The sequence below is a fragment of the Grampus griseus genome (genome assembly GCF_964374135.1).
Source record: "Grampus griseus genome assembly, chromosome: 19".
Classification (NCBI taxonomy): domain Eukaryota; kingdom Metazoa; phylum Chordata; class Mammalia; order Artiodactyla; family Delphinidae; genus Grampus; species Grampus griseus.
The window spans coordinates 46,425,788-46,446,641 of record NC_139013.1 but is presented as its reverse complement, the minus strand read 5'-3'; the positions used below and the strand labels follow the sequence as shown (position 1 = coordinate 46,446,641).

Here is a 20,854-nt window from a genome sequence, read left to right as displayed (position 1 = left end):
GGCGCAAGCCCACTGAGCTGGTTTCAGCAGAACAATAGACCAGTGGACGACTGTTCTTCACAAAGAGGGGCATTAACTTTCTCTTGGCATATGATACAAATAAACTACTGCCCAACAGATCAGTTAGTTTGTCCCAGAGAAAAAGTCCATTTCAGTCACTTGAGAGTCCCTAACCCCAAGTTACTTGTCTCAAAAATAAATGACCTTTATCGCAAGAGAGACCAGAAACTGTGCAGTTAGAGGATCCCTGCTGCTCTGGGGAGAACTGACTGTGAATGAATGTCTTCTATAGGAAGAGCTGTCCATTTAAACAGAACCAAGTCAGCTAGAATAGTCCTCCCAGCAGCAGCTCAAAGGCCAAAGCAGGCAAAATAGACCTCTGTGCTTAACAGGTAGGGAAGGAAGAGTTGAAAGGGGCTTTTTCTATAATATAGTGTTTTAGAAGCTTAGAATTCAGGGCTTTTGCAACCAGAATCATCAGGTATGTTTCATAGACATGCTATAAAGATGCAGAGCAGCGGAAATCAAATCAGACAAACTTACGTTCCCTTCACTCTTTTTTTTTAAATTTATTTACTTATTTATTTACATTTGGCTGCATTGGGTCTTTGTTGCTGCACGTGTGCTTTCTCTAGTTGCGGCGAGTGGGGGCTACTCTTCATTGTGGTACGCGGGCTTCTCATTGCGGTGGTTTCTCTTGTTGTGGAGCACGGGCTCTAGGCACACGGGCTTCAGTAGTTGTGGCACGCAGGCTCAGTAGTTGTGGCTCGCGGGCTCTAGAGCGCAGGCTCAGTATTTGTGGCGCACGGGCTTAGTTGCCGCGTGGCATGTGGGATCTTCGCAGACCAGGGTGCGAACCTGTGTCCCCTGCATTGGCAGGCGGATTCTTAACCACTGCGCCACCAGGGAAGTCCCTCCCTTTACTCTTGGATTGGCATAAGATCAATAACTGAGTAGCAGATCGTTTTCTATTTGTACAAAAACGGAAGCTGCTGCTGTTTGCCAGCTTTTATTTCACCTTTTGCTGATAGATGCCTTTTTTTTGGCTGGCAGTGTATCAATGTCAATATTTCTGGTTTTCCACTTTCCTGAGTCCCGATGTCCCATAGAATACTGTCAATACAATGTTGGGAAGTGAATGGGATTTAAACTCTTTTCCTAATTTACCACTGGCTTCCAGTCCATTTCCTTGAGTCATCTTGTCTTGGGCTTTGTGGAGATTATTTAGAGACTTACACAGGTGGGGAGTGAAATTGGCCCAGGGACTAGGGCCTTACATTTCATTCTTCGGGATTTCAGCTTAATCCAAAGAAGATCTGAAAGAGAATAGTGGTTTCAATCAGACAGCTCTCACTGAAGAATTTCATCATAAACTTTCTTCCCATTTCTCAGGAAGTACCATGCCAGTTCCAGACCCTTGTATGGCTCTGGAAAATAGTCCATGGGTAAGCTACAAATAAGTCCACTCCTTACGAATGACTGTAAACAAATGACAAATACTAAGGAAACTGCATATCTCTGCCAAAGAATCTTTGTTCCAAATAATTTGCATGTTAGTGGTTAAACAGGTTGTGAGAGAGAAGGCGTAGGCTTGAGCTGGGCTCTGTATGTTGAAGTTCTAAGTAAAGGTCAGTAGTGCTTCCGTGCACATGTGTTGACCCTATCCTTGCTTGTCCAATTTTGGCGTTTCCTTTTCTTTCCTGTTGGTCCAAGTGCAGTGTTAAATCTTTCTGTTATAAGAGAAGATTCACTTGGATAAGTCCATTATCGAATCATATTAAACATGTAGTGGTCACGTACCATGTCAAGGCTTTGTACTACGCTGGGTGAGCCAAGAATGAGTAAGACATGGGCCCTGTGTACAGTAAGCTCCAGGACAACAGGGAAAATAAGAATATCCTCCCCAACCCCAAAATCAGCAGTGAAATTGGTGTGTGGAAGGGATCTCCAAAGGTTATCTGTCCTCAGCTCTAGTATCAGCAAGGTGGAGAAGACAGGCCAGGTGTCAAAAGCACTGAGTACTAGACCCAAGTCTCCCACGGTGAACTTGGGCAGATCTCTTAACCTTCTTAGACTTTAGTTAACTCATCTCTAAAATAAAAGGTTGCATTAAATAGCCTCTCAGCCGCTCCCTGTTTTGTGTCCTGATAGTATTTGGTCACAGTTTTTTTGGATGATGATCTCCTCTACTAGATTTTCTCCTGGAAGCCAAAGATTATGCTTTATATATTTTTGTATCCCCAGTTCCAAGCACATTGTCTGGTGTACAGTAATTTCTGATTAATCTTTGTTGGATGAGTCCAATGAACGAATGACTCTAAGTTTATTCCCAAACCTCAAATTCTATTCTGTGAGACAGCTGGGTGCCTGAGGCTGATTTTAAAGATTATGGGAAAGATGTTCCCACCTTTTCTTCACAACCAGTTGTTGTGTCCTCTCATCCTTTCTGTTTCTGTTTAAGAAGTTATTTTCCCAGCTCCTTTCCAGTACCTCTCATAAATAAATAGCAGGATCCAGAGCATCACTGAGCATGGCCAGATAAAGCAGTGCTTTTGCTACGAAACAAATCATTTGAGTGACTCTGTGTCCATGCTCATGGGACTGGAGCAAAGAAAACATGTTACTTTAATATCTTTATAATAGACTCAACAGGATGGAGTTTATCATTTAGTTGCAGTGAATTTTGTTAAACTTCCATTCTGGGGGCTAAAAGGCAGCATAATTTCTAGCAAAATATCATTGTAAACTTTGAATTCAGCAAGGAAAAAGACAATGGTCATTTTGCCCTTTTTGTCCCTTTTACTCTTCTGAGATTCTGAATATTTTTTTGTGAGGTCTTGGTTGGTGTCTGGTGTTGGGACACGTCATCGGGCTTGGTACAGTGGGAAGGGAATTGGGATAATTGCTGATTGATGGAGAACAGGACAGAAAGCACAAGAAAAAAGGCTTAGTAAGAGGCTCTTTCACAAGTGTGTTGTGCACTCAGCCATACTCTCTGATGGCACGGAAGCCAGCTGCTTAGAGTGAAGGCCGTGCTCCTCAGACAGGATTAGTCCTCACATCGAACTTACGGTCGTAAGATCAGTAGAGTAGGAGGAGGCGGTTGAAATGTCACTGTTACATTGAAAACACCTCGGCAGCAGTAGTCTGGATATGTCTGAGTATAACCTTCTGGATGCAGTCTGTGAGGGAGCAAGTGCAGGGTGCCTTCCTGTGGACTTTGACCTCTAACAGGTGGGTGAAGTTTCTCTTGAATGTGGTTTCTGTGACACAGCTCATCCCACTTTAGAACCAAGACTGGAAAATCTGCAGCTGGGGGAGGGGTTGGGCTGTCAAAGCCGACTTTCTGGTAGTCCCTTGCCATTATGGCTTAGGATCCAGAACGAAGAGAAGTCAATGTTGCTGTTGCTCTGATGCCTGAAACTGCACTGGTTCCTGCTGACAGCAGAGAGGTCTCCAAGGGAATTCGGACCTTCCCCTTTCCCCTGTTTTCCAGTGTACACACCTGCTAAATGCCTGTGGGATGCCAGTGCTGAAGTTGCTCCCTCCTGGCCTAGCTGCAGTTCTGAGAGGAGCCGTAGGCCGAGGCGCTCTCTGCAGTTTCCTTCACAGCAGAATAGAGACAGCCAGCAGCCACTGCCCAGAATCTGGCTCTTTCCTGCCTGCCTCAGCTTTCCCGAAAGCCTGGTGGATGAACTTTAACAGCAGAGATGGGTCCAAGGTCAGGGTAAATCTGCCTTCCTGACAATTGCAATGGAATGATGCCAGGATTATGCCACTAAAGCCCCATTTCAAGGTGGAGAGCGAGTGTGAGACCCCACATTCCAGGTTCCAGGAACCAAGTGCTGGTCTCTCCATGATGATGAACCTCCGCATGTTTTGGCTGCTACTGTAAATGTGTCGTTCACTTTGATTTAGCCTCAGGTACAAGAGGGGTAATGTTGCTTTTGAGGCCATCAGATTAGGAAATCATACACCGTGTTAATGATCCAATGCAAGCAGACATAGAAGCTTTCTCCTAAAGCCTAATAGCACAGGTGAAATTTTGCTGATATTCCTTTAAAGGGGGATTACAACTTTTCCTTTTCTAGAACCTTTTTCACTGCTATGCGGCAAAAATCATTTTCCCATAGACTTCTCGAAGTGACTTGTTGAAAAGATGGTATATTCTGGTAATACTGTCAGAGCTGTAGGCTGTCGGGGAGAGATGGTGTACAGAGCCGTGGTGCTGCCCAGATAAAATGGGGAACCCTGAGTTGCTGAGAGCTGATTGGCAAATATAAGTGGAAATTCCTCCCCTTAGAATTCCCCAATTTAGAAGTGTTCTGAACACCTTTATTCTACAAAAATCTGATTCTCTCCCACTAATTGGTTCTGTGATCCAGGTGACATTGTTGAGTTTATCGAGTGTCCACTGTTTACAGAACTATATCCATGTGCTAGAGAGAGATTTGGAGACCCAGAACTTAAGTATCCACACGATATAGAGCCTGCAAAGGGAAAGTCATGTTTCTCCTCAACATCTTTGCTAGATTCCTCTCAAAGCAGAACCTTAGGTAAGGCTTTGAGTGCAGGTGGTTTAGTTGGGCAGGTGTGCCAAGAAGCAAGAGTTGAGGGGGTGGGAAAAGTGAGGCAGGGAAGGCCGAAAAGCCAATACAAGAGTGCCTGCATTTCCAAGGCCACGAGCCATCAGGACTTCTGAGAAGCATTCAGTGTACCTCCCAGGACTGCCTATGTGAGGACAAGAGGTTGGGCCATTTAGCCACCAGCTCCTGTCCGCCACAACCACTCCACCACAGTGCTTCTGGCATGTAGGCAGGGTCAAAGGACACCCTGCGGCCAGAAATGGAAAGCCTCCAGGTGTGTGGTTTTGGTGAGATGTTGTCCGCAGTGGTTCTGAGCTTCCTCAGAGCTGACCAGTGCAGCAGCAGCTGAACGTAGAGCCCTCAAGCACCTGTTACGGAGAGGAGCAGTGCCGTAATGGGAAAAGAACAGGGGTGCAGTAGAAACACCAGCAGGAGGTATCTAGTTCAGAGACTGGGGGAAGGGTCTGGGAAAACCTCCTGCAGGAAGCGGTTTCTAAGCTAAGGCAAGACCAGATGAATGGGAGGGGGACCAGGAGAGGTGAACTGCAGGTGTGGCTGGAGTGTAGGTTGCAAGGGGAGATGTGGCGAGAGAAGATCAGGAAGAACTCTGCGAGCGAAGGAGTTTAGACTTTATTGTAAGAGTAGTTAGGGGTCAAGGAGGAGACATTAACCAGAAAGACGTGATAAGCTTCATATTTTCAAAAATTCACGGTGAAGACAGCATGTAGGATAGATGCCAGGATGGAGCAGGTGAGTGATGGTGGGACAAGACAGAAGTCAGGGAGACAAGTGAAGAGCCTGCTTAATCATCCAGGTGAGAATATAAAAATGAGAACCAGGACAGTAGCAGTGAAGCAGGTGAGAAGGGGAAAGATTTGAGCCATATTAAGTTTCTGCCTCCCCACTTATGCTCTGTTCCTGGTAAAATATAGTCTGTGTGTGTTGATGGAGAGATTGTTGTAGGGACCGTTATCCGGAAAAGAATTAGAAGATATGAATCAAAAGCTCATAAAGAGCTCTTTGGAAAATCCTTAAGCAAATTGGGAATAAAATAGCCATCAGAAAATCTCTCAAGTAAATTCTCACGTTAGAAGTGAGACAGCACAGTGCACCACACTGAGGGTCAGAAAAGCCTTGTTTTGCCCTGGATCTGCATCTTCTGTTGGTCTGACCTTTGTTGTATCATTTAACCTCTCTGCACTTTATTTGTCCAACTCGAAATGAGGACAGTGATGCCTGTCCAGCCTCTTCTGAGTTGATCTTAAGCTGACAGCCTGTAGTAGGGTATGACCACAACAGGGAAGCTAATGAGAGTGTGGAGGGTAATGGTTCAGCCCCAGGAGTCTTGTGTTCAGTGTGGACACTGGCCTATCGGCTCGTTCCAGGGCAGAGGTAGTGAGCCACCCCTCACTGGCCCTGTGCTGCAGGAAGGTGGGATTTCAGAATGGTTGGTGAGACACAAGATCATCTTGAAGTTCCTCCTCCAACTCTGAGACTCAGTGGTCCTCTTTCACGGCACTAGGGAGAGTAAGATGAGAAATGGCTATGAAACACTTGGGTAATGAGCCTTCTAGGCAAGTGAGAGGTATTAGTATTGATGTTGTCAGTAGGCCTTGTGTTGTTAGCTCAGAGAGGTTTTAAATGTTTTAACCGTCTTGCATATCCCAGTAAAGCAGAAAATGGCTTCTAGTTTCCTGTGTGCTGGTATATAACTTGTTTTACTTTCTAAAGAGACCAAAAGCCATGTTCATTCCATACTTCCTTCCCCTAGTACCACCTTCATACTAGCTGCATTCTGTCTTGCTTATTTTATCTCATACATTTAACATTGACTAGAAACATTTGACCTGCCAGGACTTGAACTTGGACATATGGGGTTTCTCCCACCGTCCACGACAGCATAACCAGCAAGTAGAGCACAGGCTGTACATTCCCTGCTTTCAGGATGAGGAATGTTCTCCACCTCCTGGGAAAAACCAGGGTCCTGACTCACAGGAGTTGAAAGGAAACTGATCTTAGGGTCTTTTTAAGATCCTGTAACTCTTGCTCATCAGTGTTGGGATCTGGTTCTCTTTCTCTTGAAAGGATTCCCTGGGGCTTTAGTGCACAGATGATGACAGTGATTCAGGATGGATAACATTTATTGCCCCTTTGCTCTGTGCCAGCTGCTGTTTTAAGCACTTTATATAGAGGATACACTACAGCCCTCTGAGTAAGCATTCACTTTGTAGATTAGGAAACCAAGGCAGATGTAGTTAAATACCTAGCCTAAAGTCACATGGTTCACGCTGGAATATGAAGCAAGGCATGTGATTGTAAAACCATGTCTGAATCATGCTGCACTTCTCCCTCCTTGCAAGCAGAGACCTGTCTGTCATACAGAGCAGACAGAGGTCTTCAGGATTTCCTATCCCCAGGTCGTTAGAGTGGTCAGAGGTATTGAGCAGGAAGAGTGCATTAGGATTCTGGTCTCCTTACTGTGCTCTCCACAGCGACAGGAAGTACCCTGGATGCAAACATGGCTCCCATTAAGATAAATCGCTTGAATCTAGGGAGGCCCGTGCCAATCAGAAAAACCATTAATCAAGAGATTAGAGTTTTTACCTGCTACATGTTTCATGTTTTTGCTTTCCCTAGGTTAAAAAGATCAAGTGGCATGAGCAGCCTTCTGGGGAAAATAGGAGCCAAGAAGCAGAAGATGAGCACCCTAGAGAAGTCCAAGCTGGACTGGGAGAGCTTCAAGGAGGAGGAGGGCATTGGCGAAGAACTAGCCATCCACAATCGGGGGAAGGAGGGGTAAGAAGCAGTGCATTCTATTCTCTGAAAATCCTCCAAACCCTGGGCTAGTTCATTGCACACGCGCCACCCAATTTAAGTAGGCAGGAGCTTTTCACGGTAAAACAAAAAACATGAGCTCTCTGGTTTGTTGTTGAAGCTGTGTTCTAACGTGGGCAGGTCCTGTCGGTGAGGAAAACATTGGGGTGACAGGAAGGGGGTGGGGGGGCACGTGAGCAGCACTTCTCTCGGGGAGAGGCACGTCTGCCAAGCTGAATTTGCTGAATTGCAGCTCCCATGAACTGTAAGTCACCTCGTTTGTTCATGTGGTCAGATCTGGCTCACCGTATCAGCCTCAGTCTCATCTGAATTATTTGGCCTTCTGAGAAGCCAGACGAGCTCAGTGCATCAAACGCAGAGTCAACAGAGCGCCTGGATGTTGTCGGGTATTGTGGGATCTTTTTGTCCGTGTCATTGTGGCCCCGGGGTGGGGCTTCACCTTTGGCTTCAACCTATGTGACACACCAGCCCTCAGACAGCATCTGGGCCATCACATGCACCCTGTTCCTCTTCACTTTGGAATACAAAGAGGGTGTCCATAAACTGTGTACAGGAATGTCCTGAGAGAAACGGTGTTCACTGAGTACTTAGGAACCTCAGAAGGAGCCAAGAACAAAGTTACGACAGAGGTGGGTCCATGGCTCAAGGTCCACACTCCCCACCCCTAACAGTGAAAGGAAGTGTGCGTGGCCCATCAGACAGCCCTGGTACTCCACATGCCTGCCCCTCTCCAGCAGGGGCTCTCCCTGCAGTCGCTGTGCATCCCTGAGGCTCAGCTCCTTCACCAGTAAAACTGAGATAGTAATACCACCCTTAGGGTGGTTGTGAGGCTCTCATGAGACAAAACGTGATATATATATCATGCATATATGTATATAGCACAGGCAGACCTCAGAGATATTGCAGGTTCTGTTCCAGACCACTGCAATGAAGCAAATATCGCAATAAAGTGAGTCATGCAAATTTCTTGGTTTCCCAGTGCATATAAAAGTTATGTTTATACGATACTGTAGTCTATTAAGGATGCAAGCATTATATCTAAAACACAATGTACAAGCCTTAATTAAAAAATACTTTATTGCTAAAAAATGCTGACAATCATCTGACAACACAAGATTGCCACAGTCCTTCAATTTGTTAAAAAACTTAGTATCTGCAAAGTGCAATAAAGTGGAGTACGATAAGAAAGGCATAAAGCCCTGTCCACATAAAGCCCTTTGCAGAACTGCCCGTCACTGTCACTTAAAGGTGTGTATTAAGTGGTAGTCATTCAGGTTACTTATATGCTAAATTATAATAAAGATAGGTGAGGGATTTGTTTGGGGGGTCATTTTTCTAGATTAGGTTTCACGAGTATTTGAATGAACGTAGAAGCTGATCAGTAGATTAAAAAAAAAATGCCTTTAATGACTTCATGAGCTTGTTTAACTACCAGACTTCTAAGTCCATCTGTCAAAGATGGTTTGCCACAGGACAGAGGTAGAAGTACCATAGCCATCTGGGGAAGGGCCCACAAGAAAGCACAAGCAGGAGTCAGTGTTACCTGCAGAAGGCCTCTGATGCATGCCCTGAACCTCCCTACTCTGACTCAGCTCTAGTAACTCAGCCCCGCCACTTCTCCATGTTTGCCTGGTGATCTCAGGCAGCAGAGGAACTGCCAGTGCGTGCCACACTTTACTGCTTCTCTGAGGATTGATTATATGGGTTAGACAGTGTTCGTTCTGTTAATAGAGGTCTTATAAAAGTAAGGAGTGGTGCTGTTGAAGATAAGGGAGAGATAAGAAAATGTAGGCTGGAAGAGAAAACAAGATTAAAAAGGACATCTGCCCAATGAGGACTTTTCAGGCAATGGAAAATCACATAACTGGGTTAGGGAACAGCTAATAGCATACAACTTTTAAGCTCTTTGCTTTTCCCTCTGTCTCTGAGCCTTTTCCGCCTGGCCAGATGATTCCACGGATCTGATTGTATTTTTCCAGTGCAGATCTGATGACTTCTGTGCTCTGCCTTTGGCTCTTCTCACCTGCCCTCTCTAGTGCCCACCCCATACCTCCACTCACTGCCTTTCCTAGCTCCTGGCAGATTAAAGGGCCCAACCCCTAGTCCAGGGAGGGAACTATTACTCTGGTTCTTACCTTGGCTAAGCATGAGAACCTTCTGGGGGTTTTTCCAGAGTTACATGACAAGGGCATCCCTGTGCACCGCTGAATCAAGAGTCACAGATGTCTGTGTGGTGTGTGTATACACACACACACACACACACACACACACACACACACACACACACACACACGATGGAATATTACTCAGCCATAAAAAAGAATGAAATTTTGCCGTTTGCAACAACATGGATGGACTTGGAGAGTATATGCTTAGTGAAATAAGTCAGACAGAGAAAGACAAATGTGGAATCTAAAAAATACAACAAACGAGTGAATAAAACAAAAAAGAACTTACAAATACAGAGAACAAACTTAGTGGTTACCAATGGGGAGAAGGAAGGGAGAAGGGGCAAGACAGGGGTAGAGGATTAAGAGGTACAAACTACTACGTATAAAATAAATAAGCTATATGGGAATATAGCCAGTATTTTATAACTATATGGAGTATAACCTTTAACAATTGTGAATTACTTGGGAATTCTCTGGCAGTCCAGTGGTTAGGAACTCCACGCTTCCATTGCAGGGGGCACGGGTTCAATTCTTGGTCAGGGAACTAAGATCCCACAAGCTTTGCGGCTGCGCCAAAAAAAAAAAAAATTGCGAATTACTACGTTGTACACCTGAAACTGATATAATATTGTACAGCAACTATACCTCAATTTAAAAAAAAAGAGTCACAGATACCGGTATCTTTAAATCACTCCTCAGGTGCTTCTCATGCACAGCCTGGATTGAGACTCACTAGACCACAGCAACTAAATTCTAGAAATGAGAGCAAGACAGTCAGCTGCTGGGTGAGCCTATCCAGCACGTATGTAACTTAGAGAGCTGACTTCAAAACAGGGACTGTCGAGAAGGGCAAGAAGATTTCTACTGAGAAGTGTGCCCAGTGCCACAGTGTCAGAGGATGGGAAGCACAAGCCAAACCTGAAAGGTCTGTTTGGTCAGGCCCCCAAATTCTCTTACACAGATGCCAACGGGAGCAAAGGCCACCTGGGGAGAGTCTGCTCTGAGGGAATATGTGGAGAATCCCAAGAAGTATTACCATGGAACAAAAGTGATCTCTGCTGAAACTAAGGGGGAAAGGTCCTATTTGATAACATCTCAAAAAAGCTACTTATGAGTAATGATTGGCCTCTACCATATTTATTATGAGACTGTGACATTTTTACAGACACCATATTTAAATTGTTCTCCTATACAAGAATCCAAATCATGGATAGTGATAAAAAATATTCCTGTAATACAGACCTAAAATAAGATGGAACTGAGGTTAAAAGATGATGTTGTGCTTTTTGTGTTTTGATAGTAATTCTACTTCGGTAAGTGCTATCCCATCTTTCCCCTTGTAAAGCTTTAATAGAATTTGAAGCTACATTGGTCAATATTGGATTATTATTGTCCAATTTTTAAATTTTATTTAGTTTATTTATTTTTGGCTGCATTGGGTCTTCGTTGCTGCACGCAGGCTTTCTGTAGTTGTGACGAGCGGGGGCTACTCTTCATTGTGGTGCGCGGTCTTCTCATTGCGGTGGCTTCTCTTGTTGCGGAGCATGAGCTCTAGGCACATGGACTTCAGTAGTTGCACTACGTGGGCTCAGTAGTTGCAGCACGCGGGCCCTATAGCATGCGGGCTTCAGTAGTTGTGGCACACAGGCTCAGTAGTTGTGGCGCACGGGCTTAGTTGCTCCGCGGCATGTGGGATCTTCCTAGACCAGGGCTGCATTAGCAGGCGGATTCTTAACCACTGCGCCACCAGGGAAGCCCTACTGTCCAATTTTTTAAAAGCAGTTTTGCTGTGTGAAAATATTCACATAAAGAAGCAAAGCACCTTAAGAAACAGCAGGGGGCTTCCCTGGTGGCGCAGTGGTTGAGAGTCCGCCTGCCGATGCAGGGGACGCGGGTTCGTGCCCCAGTCCGGGAAGATCCCGCATGCCGCGGAGCAGCTGGGCCTGTGAGCCATGGCCGCTGAGCCTGCGTGTCCGGAGCCTGTGCTCCGCAACGGCAGAGGCCACAACAGTGAGAGGCCCATGTACCGCAAAAAAAAAAAAAGAAAGAAAGAAACAGCAGGCACAGGACCAGATCTGCAAAGAATTTAGACAATGGAAATATCAGAGACAGGTTTTAATACAATTACGCCTACTGTATTTAAAGAAGTAGACAAACTTGAAAATATTTGCAAGAAGAAGAAACTATAAAACGTGGCCTAAAAGACCCAAACAAAATTTCTAGAAATGAAAAATTTAATAACCATAATTAAAAATGAGAGGGATAGATTTAATAGTAGTTAGACGAGCAGAAAAGAGAAATACATGCACTGGAAAAGAGCCAGAAGAAATCATCCAGAATATTGTTCAGAGAGACAAAAAATAAGGAAGAGGGAAGTTAAGCCTCCTGGAGGACAGCGTGGGAAGAGATGAGAGACACCTCTTTACAGACTTTTCAAAACTCAAAGAATCCCAAGATAAATAAAATAGAAATCCACACTGCAGAGTGAAGTTGCAGGAAACCCGTGACAAAGAGAAAAATCTTAAGAGCAGCCAGAAAAAAGAGATTTCTTTGAAAGGAGGAGCAGTTAGACTGACAGGTAGCTTCTCAATTAACAGTACTTTTCATAACATCCCCAAATTGGAAACAACTCCGATGTTTATTTGTAATAGACAAATAAAGTGTGATGTGTTCACACACTGGGATACTCTTTACCAATTGGAATGAACATGGGTAAATATCAGTAACATAATAACACAAAGAAGTTCATGCAGTATGGTTCCATGTATTATATTTATTTGTTTTAATTCCATTTATATGAAGGTCAAAAATGGGCAAAAACAAAAATGGGCAAAAACAATGCGTCCATTAGGTCAATTTGTGAAGAAGCAAGCCACAAAAGAACGCACACAGTATATGTCTATTTATGTCGAGTTCTCAGGCCGTCACCAGGTCAAGGAGCCGAATGCTGCCAGCCTTCAGGAGGCACGTTCATAACTTTCACCCCACACCCACACCCAACACCCAAGCCCAGCCAGGTGTGAGCCTGCCCACATTTCCACTTCCCTTTCAAGTTTCTGTTCCTCTGACATTACAATCTAGTTGTGCCTAATTGCAAATCATTATAAAGCAAGCTCTCCCAGTACAGCTTGGACTTCTCTAGGGCGCTCATCTTCTGCTTCTTGGCTTGCTATATAGTGATTCATCTGCCTTGCCCATTTTATACTCTGTGTGTGTGCGTGTTTGTTATATTTTACAGTAAACTGAAGTGCAGTTGAATTCAAATCCTGGCTCTTCTACCAGGCTGCCATGTGCTCCAGCCCCAGTTTCTTCATCTGTGAAGTAGAAACTCTTCAGTGTACTCCCAAGTTTATAATGGGAATTAAATAAGTAGGGGAAATGTCTGGCATGTTTATAGGATTCCCCCCCACGCCAAGTCTCCGCCCCCTCTTCTTTCTTCTGTCTGCCATTACTGACCACGCCAAGCTTAGGGCCTTACTGGAAGGCTAGGTGCTCTATTCCTCTAAATCCCTTCCTGGTGTATTCCTGCCAAGCCTTCAGGAACACTTCCCACAACCGTGGCCAGTACAGCTTGGGGGCATCTCCTCTCTGTCTCCCAGGCTGGCCTCTCTTCCTTCTCTGGGCTTTTAAAGTAGGGAAGTCCCAGGGCTGAGTGATGGGCAGCCGTCGTTCCTCATATTCTCTCCCCCAGGAAAGCTAATTCCCTGGCTTAAGTACTATTTTCTGCTGACAACTCGCAAAAAAGCTCTCTCCTGCGGGACCATCCCACTGAGCTGCAGACTCCCGTAGCAGCTGTTTAGTTGACATCTCCATTTGCATGTCCAAGACATTACATCAAACTTAACATCCAAAACCAAATACAGATATCCCCCACTGTTCAAAAGCTTGCTTACACCACTTTGCTTTTGCGAAAGACCTCTACATTTTCTCCCTAACTGAAAGAAATCTGAAGAGGATTTTCGTTTTCACCAAAAGGCAATTGCTTCTTCACTTCACGCCATTTCAGCTAAGAGAGGTGTTATAGGGACGCTCTACTTTTGGATAGCTTGAGATACCTCTGCTTGCTTGCTTTCCATAAACAGACTCCTTCCTCAGACTTCTCAGAAAACGGCACCATCACCATCCACCCAACTGATGAAAGAAAGCCCTCGGAGCATCCTCTTTCCACTCAATCCTGAAAGTCCAATAGACAGTTCTGTCATGAAGTATTTTGGTCCATCCCAGCTGCCTGCAGTCCGGTACAAGCTCTGCTCCCTGCTTCTGTATCTGTACCTTCCCTCCATTCTTCTCTACATCACAGCCAAAATGATTTTTTGAAAGTACAAACCATTTTTCCTCTCTTCCCTGCTGATTTTAAGTAGCACTTAAACGAGTGTTCACCTCCTTACCCTGGCGTTTGCAGGCCCCCCGAGCCGTCCCCTGCCCACCTCTGACCCTCTCCCCTGCTCCAGGCGGCCCAGCCCCTGCACTGCTCCTCCGGGTCCTCCTCCACGGTGGGCTCTTGTTGTGTCACTCAGATGCCACTCTCACTCTCTGAGTAGCCCCACCTTAGGAACCCTCCATCAAATCACCCTCTTTGACCTTCCTCATCACATTTATTGTCAGTTGATACATGTTGTCGTGTTTTGTTTCATGTACGGTAAGCCCCGAAGGGCAGGGTCTGGTTCACCACCCTGCCACCAGCGGGGTGCTAGAAGAGCATCTGTCCCAGAGCAGGCGCTGAGCCATTGCACTGTCTAAATGCACATCCCACTAGCTGTCAGGCAGCCATGGCTTTGTTTTGGAACCTAGTAAGATGGGCATTAACCACCCAGAAAGGAAGGGCATGACAAGTCAGAATGACATCTCCACCTAGGCATCATTTTCAGACAGCAAAGTTGGTTAAAATGCCTGTTCCAAAGAGGTCAGCTGCACAGCAAAGAATCGCTGCCTTTCCTCTGAGCCGTGGACTCCAGGGCACAGTCCAGCATTTCAGGATCAGTGTCACCAGTCGGCACTCAAGGCCTTTAACATTGCTTCCCTCTATTCCTATAACTGATCGCACTAGGTTCCCTGGCAGTGTTCGCCATCAGCAGTGCGTCTCTCCAACACTGCTGAGGTAGAGGCCAGCAGGTTTGGGGGGAGGGAGCAACGCAGAGAAAATGAGAGGAATACGGGCTTGGTCTCAGCTGCTGCTGGCAATCAAATTGAAGGTCATGGAGCTCGATGATTGGAGACCAGGTGTGCTTGTGATTTGGAGAGGCGTGAAGGAGAGAGAAAATAATTTTCTTTCTCCAAAGAATCTATCTCCGTGACCCCCAAGAGTCACTCTTTCAGAACGAGCACAATCTTGAGGTGAGATGGGAGGAAAGCAGTGGACAAGAAAATTAAAATCACCACCCTTTCACTTGGGCCCTCGAGGTGTTTGCGAGTCATCCTCTTGCACAGGGCTTGTGTGATGTTGAGCAGATTGCTTCTTTCACTTGCACTTCTCAGGGCAAAGAAGTGCACCTCTTAGTACTTCCATCACAGAGCTTTACTCCAGCCTCAGACGGCCTGCGCTGTCTGTGGCTTTCTGGTGTTGGTCCACTTTCCTTCTCAGGTTTATGCTGCACAGAACGCCTGCTGGCTCTGCTGGGGGCATAGTGATAACGCAGCCCTGAAACGTCCTCTGTTATGTGCCTGCTTCGGATTTCCCTGCACCTCCCTGTGCTCTTTCTTTTCCTAACCAGTGGGCAGGACGCCTCTCGTGGGCGGTTGTGACTGTTTGGTGGAGCTTTTGGGGATCAGCTGCCCCACAGAAGTCTGCCTTCTTGTGGGGGTGGATGGGCGTCCTTTCACTTGCAGCCTGGTTTCCCAGAAGTAGGTACTAACATGTTCTCTGGAAGCATTTTCTACCCTTCTCGTCCTCTTCTTCTATTTTTCCTTCCCTCCACATTGGCCTAGATCTCAAGAAAATTGGTGGCAGAAAAGTAATTTGGGTTGCAGGATCAAAAAGATGACCGAGCCTATTGTGTCTAACCTGGTTCTGAAAGGGAAAGCTTAGAAAATCCCTTAGGTTTTGGTGCTATTAGCATATTTTATTAATGACAGTGAAGAGCTGCAGCCTCTTAAATGGGCCACATAAGGCAGGAGTGGTGGGAAGGGATGATCCCCTCTGCCCTTCCCAGTAGACTGGGCTGAATCAGTCTGGGTCCCCAGGAGTGCTGGGCACAGACCAGAAAAGAAGCCTTGCACTTGTCAGCTGGTGGTTCTCTTCTGGGACTGTAACCCGCTTAAGGTGCCTGAAAACTTTCTGAGGCTCAGTTTAAATAGGTCGTCCACTCGGGCCACCTTGGAGGAGGCAGCCTTCCCCACAAGCCCTTCCTCTTTCTGGGGCATTTGGTCTCTTGGTCCCTGTTCCAGCTGTCCCAGTTTCTGAGGCTTTATAGTGATACAGTCAGGTCAGAAATGGGAAGCAAGAACCGCACAACACTCATAGGCATTTTTGGTTTTATTGTTTACAAAGTACTTCTCACAGTTTCATTGTACTGTCAGAGGGGTGTTGTAATTTTTATTCCTGTTTTACAGAGAAGAAAAATAAAGTATCTTGCCCACAGTCACACACATAGTAAATGTCAGAGCCACCCTCATCCTTGGCACCTTTTCTGTCTTGAGGGTGGGAGGAGGATGTCGAGTAGAAGTGTTGTTCCTGATCAGCTCTTGGCCGCAAACCAAAGCCATCACAAGGATCCTGTTAGCAGCTGCAGATGCTGTGAACGGGGGAATGAAGTCGCCAAACCTGCCTTGATGGCCTTTGTCTGGGTTGCCCTTGAGAATTGCATTCTGCATATGTGCCCCTCTTTGCTGCCTGAGGCGTTCCCTAAACCTGAACTCTGCCTGCACCTGCTTGTTTAGCACCCAGCGTGGCTTCGCTCTTGATAGTCTCAAAGTCAGCTGGACCCGGCACCAGCACCGCTTCCGGGAACCTGGAAGGCATTATTCATGCTCAGTGAGCATCTTAATTTAAGTATCACTTCCTCTTCTTTAAAGGAAAGTCAAGAAGACAGACCACAAATGCTCAAAGCCACATACTTCCTCTTCTTTCCGCCCCCAGGCCCGCTCTCTCAGGTATCCCTGGGTAATGGCTCTCTTGAAACATGCCCTAAAGTTGTCTTGAACCATGGCTCCCGCATTTGTTCTTTGGGAACTTCCAGAGAGGCAGTTAAAGCGCAGGCTGTCAGAACACTGATCTCCGTCGTGGTCTTCACCAGGGCCTGTGGGCTGGGGTGGGGAGGGGTGACGGTTGTAGTGTGACAAAGCCCGTCAGTGATCTCGGTTAACAGTCCCCACTGGGGAATCATGGGTCCCTTGGTGGTAGACAGAAGATGAATTTGTTCTGTCATGTGTCTACTTACCGGCCACAGTCTCTCCTGCTTTCACACTTTATCAAAAGGGGTCCACAGTGTCTGTGGCTTCCCCATCTGTCGGGGAATCTGAAATTGAAATTTAACCAGGCATCCTGTATTTCATTTGCGAAATTTGATGACCTGACCTTGAGGGCTTATGTCAAGCCTACAAGCAGGCCCTGCCCTTGTGTTTCCAGCCATTCTGGCCCCTCCTTGGCAATTTTGACACAGCAGCTGAGTTCCTGATCCCAGACCAGGTGGTAGCTAGTAGTTGCTGATAACGTGCGTCAAGAGAGCTGACTGTTCCCCTTGGATTGATTGTCCTCAGAGCCCTGACAGAAGCTGGCTTCCCGAAATGATGGTGACAACTCTGCCATTTTATTGAGCACCTGCTCTGTGCTAGGCATAATATGTACACTATTGCATTTAATCCCCACAACAGCCCTTCAGAGTAGGAATGATTAAGGATGATTACCTTTTTTGGGGGGGCGGGCAAATTAGGAAACAGAATTAGCAAGGTTACGTGGCTTACCCAGAGACACAGCTAGCAAGCCGCAGGGTCGGGATTCAAGCTGAGAGCTGCCACCCTGTCCGTAGTGAGGTATAGGGTTAGTGGCCGCAGGCCTGGCTGGAGAGCGGATGGGCTGGACTGGGTTGCTCCTCACAGGGTGCTGTGGGCAGGCAAGCGAGGCTCTGAACTCAGCAAAGGAACACAGGGTCCTGAACCTGCTAACGTTCTCACCCTAAACGTAATGACCTTGTAATGACAGATGCATATTTTCCACAGTGCAACAAAGGAAAGATTAGTGCAGAGATTCAATTCTGCCTCCCGTTTTCAGTGGCAGTTTTGCTCTCTCAACAGATTAATTAGCAGCAGAGATCCCCTCCCCCCAGGCAAGCAGCAGCACAGTTCAGGCCAGAAGGTGCACGAAAATGCAGCTGTGTCTCATTCAGCGGCCAGCCTTCTCCTCGCAGTGCCTGCTGCTTCAGCCCTGTGCTTCCTTCTCACCCTGCCTGGGAGGCCGACGGAAGCCTTGTCTGCTGAGCCTGGCCAAGATGAGGGGCAAACCACCAGCTTTTAGGGGACCCTGTGTGTGAGCCGTGGATGGCAGAGGTGCTTGACCTCGTTCCCTTGGAGGAATTTAAGGAAAGGCCTCTTCTGTCGTCCTCGCAGAAGCACCCTGGCTGCATCTGGGTGGAGGACACAAGGAGAGGTGGTGGGAAGGGTGAGGGGAAGGAAGGAGCTGCAGGTAAATACCTTCGACGGTGAGCGCTCTGCGCACCTCAGCCCACTTCACCTTCCCTGCAGCCCCAGGAGGTAGTTCTTACTGATTTCTTCCATTTGTAGAGGCACCTTTTCCCACATTTTGATGCGTGTGTGCAGGGTACATAGCTTTCTCTCCCCACCAACTCAGCGCACCGCCAAGGCCAGGAAATGTGGTGTCACTATTTTGCTGCTGAGAAAAGCGACGCTCCTTGACCAGCATGGTCTGCTAATGTCTAACCAAGCCAGGCTCTGAACCTGGGCTGGAGGGAGCCCCCATTCTTTCCTTAAAACCTGGTTACAGAATTGCAACATTTTCTTGCCTTCAGCCTCTAATGTACTTCCCCTTGATAAGTTGTTGGTTTCTCTTTTTCATTCTATTTTCACTCACATCTGAACCAGAAACGTGCTTGTTTAGACTAAATGGGAGTGGTCTGGATGTTCCTGAAATAGTCGTGTTGTCCACTCTGGGCACCACCTGTGGTCATCCGTTTATGTTTGCTGTAACCCGATAATCCCACAGGCCAAGTGGACCCCTTTACACCGGGGTGAGGGATGCGGGGGACAGGACAGGACAGTGCAGGGGAGGCATTTTCTTTTACTGCATCTGCTGACAGATACCTTCATTTTCTTCCAGGTACATTGAACGGAAAGCTTTTCTAGACCGAGTGGATCACAGGCAGTTTGAAATCGAGCGAGATCTCAGGCTGAGCAAAATGAAACCCTGATGTGATGAGGAACCTACAGCAGCTTAATCCTGTTTACAACGTGAGCTTTTTGTGCGTCTTTGAAATGTTTCCCGTGTTTCCCATTGACTGTTTCCCAGCAAGGTCTTTTTTTCTACATTGAATTTCTGTCTTTGTATCTTGATCTCATGTGATTTCATTCATTTTACTTTTAATAGTTTGTCTTTTAAAAAATAAAAATTAAAAAGTACAGGTTGGTCCTGTGAGAGGCTGGTGAAGATGACAGCACTCACCTTTCCTTTGTTCTGCTACAAAGTCCACCAGGCCAAGCCAGCACCTCCCAGGCCTGTCCTGGCCACCATGGTGGAGAGAGTGACCAGCCTGCACACACGTGAACCCCCAGAGGCTGTAGGGCTCCCTGTGAAGAGGCTCGCCAGTGTTGGTGGAACACCAAGTCCCTGGGCAGCTCTGTTCTCAGTTCCACTCCTGCTCCTCTCCTGATCTCTTTCTCTCTCCTGAATGGGATTCCTATTTGCTGGTATAATGTGAGGCTGAAAATAAGGATACACTATTACTGCATTAGGGATTTTTCTTTTCCTTCAGCCATTTTCATGTTCTCAAAGTCAACTTCATGTGTGCTCTCACCTCAGTAATGCTTTAATTTTTGGTTTGTCAAAGAAGACTCCAAAGGACTTTTTTTTTTAACTCTTTAGGAAAATTTAAATTCCAAACTTCATATTAATAAAGCAGTAAACAGCACATCCTGCCCCTGTGGGCTGGTGGTGGGGATGTCCTGAGTAACACGGACAGGTTTGGGGGAGGTAGGGTTCCAAAGACTGGAATTCAGAATCCTGCCTGGACATCTACCAGCTCTGTGACCTTGAGCACAGTTCAGCTTTCTGAACCTTCATTTTCTGGTCTGTAAGTGGCCTGAGTAATACCAGAACCTCACAGGGTCGAGATGAGCCAGTGACATGTGCAGGGAACATGCACAGGTCTCCCCCTCCAGTCCTCTAATATGTGGGCAGAACCTCATGCAGCCAAGACCTGATTGTCAGCCCTGCATGGCCGTGAGGTTATGACCCTCATTACTCACTGAGGCCAGGCTGGGTGGTCGGGCTGATTGAGGTGTGTGCATCTTCAGTTGAGAATCATCTTTTCTGTCAGAGTCTTCTTTGAACCATAGCCCACAGTTTTTAAGAACAGGTGGATAATATTTTATCTAGCTCTTCACATCCACACTTAGTGAAAACTAATCTGCCTGACTCCCAAAGGAAGTGACATCTCTTTATCTAGGAGTCGGGAATTGCCAAGGAAAATGTTTGCAGGAAGTGGGGGCCTGAGTCAGCGCCGGGAGGCAGCTCGGTAGCCCTTTGCCGGGCACCGTGCGCCTCCCTTGTCCGTGGCATGGATGACTGAGGAGGGCAGCCAAGGATACTTCCTGCTGGTCTGTGGAGTCCAGAGAATCCCTGAGAGATGAGTTTCCTGGCCTTGCTCCTGCCATCAGTCTTTGTCTTCTTGTCCCAGATAAACGCATCACATTTCCAGAGCATCTGTTACCTTCCCATTACTGAAAAAAACTGCCCTAAAACGCATAAGGTCAAAGAATAAAAACAGCCTTCTCTATGTGTTCTGTTCACCTATTTCCCAAGGAACACAGTCCTCTAATTAGGAGCGCTGCATGAGGTCCCTAGGGGAGAAAGGCCGCATTAAGAGCTAAGTCTTGAGTGAGGCGTGCGCCACTGGGGCTGAGGAGGGGAACAGGACTAGGAGCCCAGGGCCCGATTTCATGAGAACTGACAGGTCCAGCAGGCCAGCTGGTAGCTGCTGCTGCAGGAGGGTGCAGAAAACCTCCCTAGAGAAGAGTGGCGTGATGGTGCTGCTGGTAGCCAGGCAGGGACCAGGAAGGCCAGGTGACAGGGCTCTCCAGGTGCTGTGCTGCCTC

General features: G+C 46.8%; 1 protein-coding gene across 2 annotated transcripts in view; it reads left to right on the top strand.

Annotated features, from left to right (window-relative positions):
• Positions 1-19,845, top strand: part of CFDP1 (craniofacial development protein 1) — a 136,737-nt gene extending 116,892 nt beyond the window's left edge. The window contains exons 6-7 of one of the 2 annotated variants that reach the window (XM_082676183.1): positions 7,224-7,382; positions 18,861-19,845. In XM_082676183.1, coding sequence (XP_082532309.1) covers positions 7,224-7,382; positions 18,861-18,951 — 250 coding nt within the window. In that variant the 3' untranslated portion in view covers positions 18,952-19,845. The remainder of the gene's footprint in view (positions 1-7,223; positions 7,383-18,860) is intronic. The other variant, XM_082676184.1, reaches the window with a different exon arrangement.
• Positions 19,846-20,854: the final 1,009 nt, after the last annotated feature.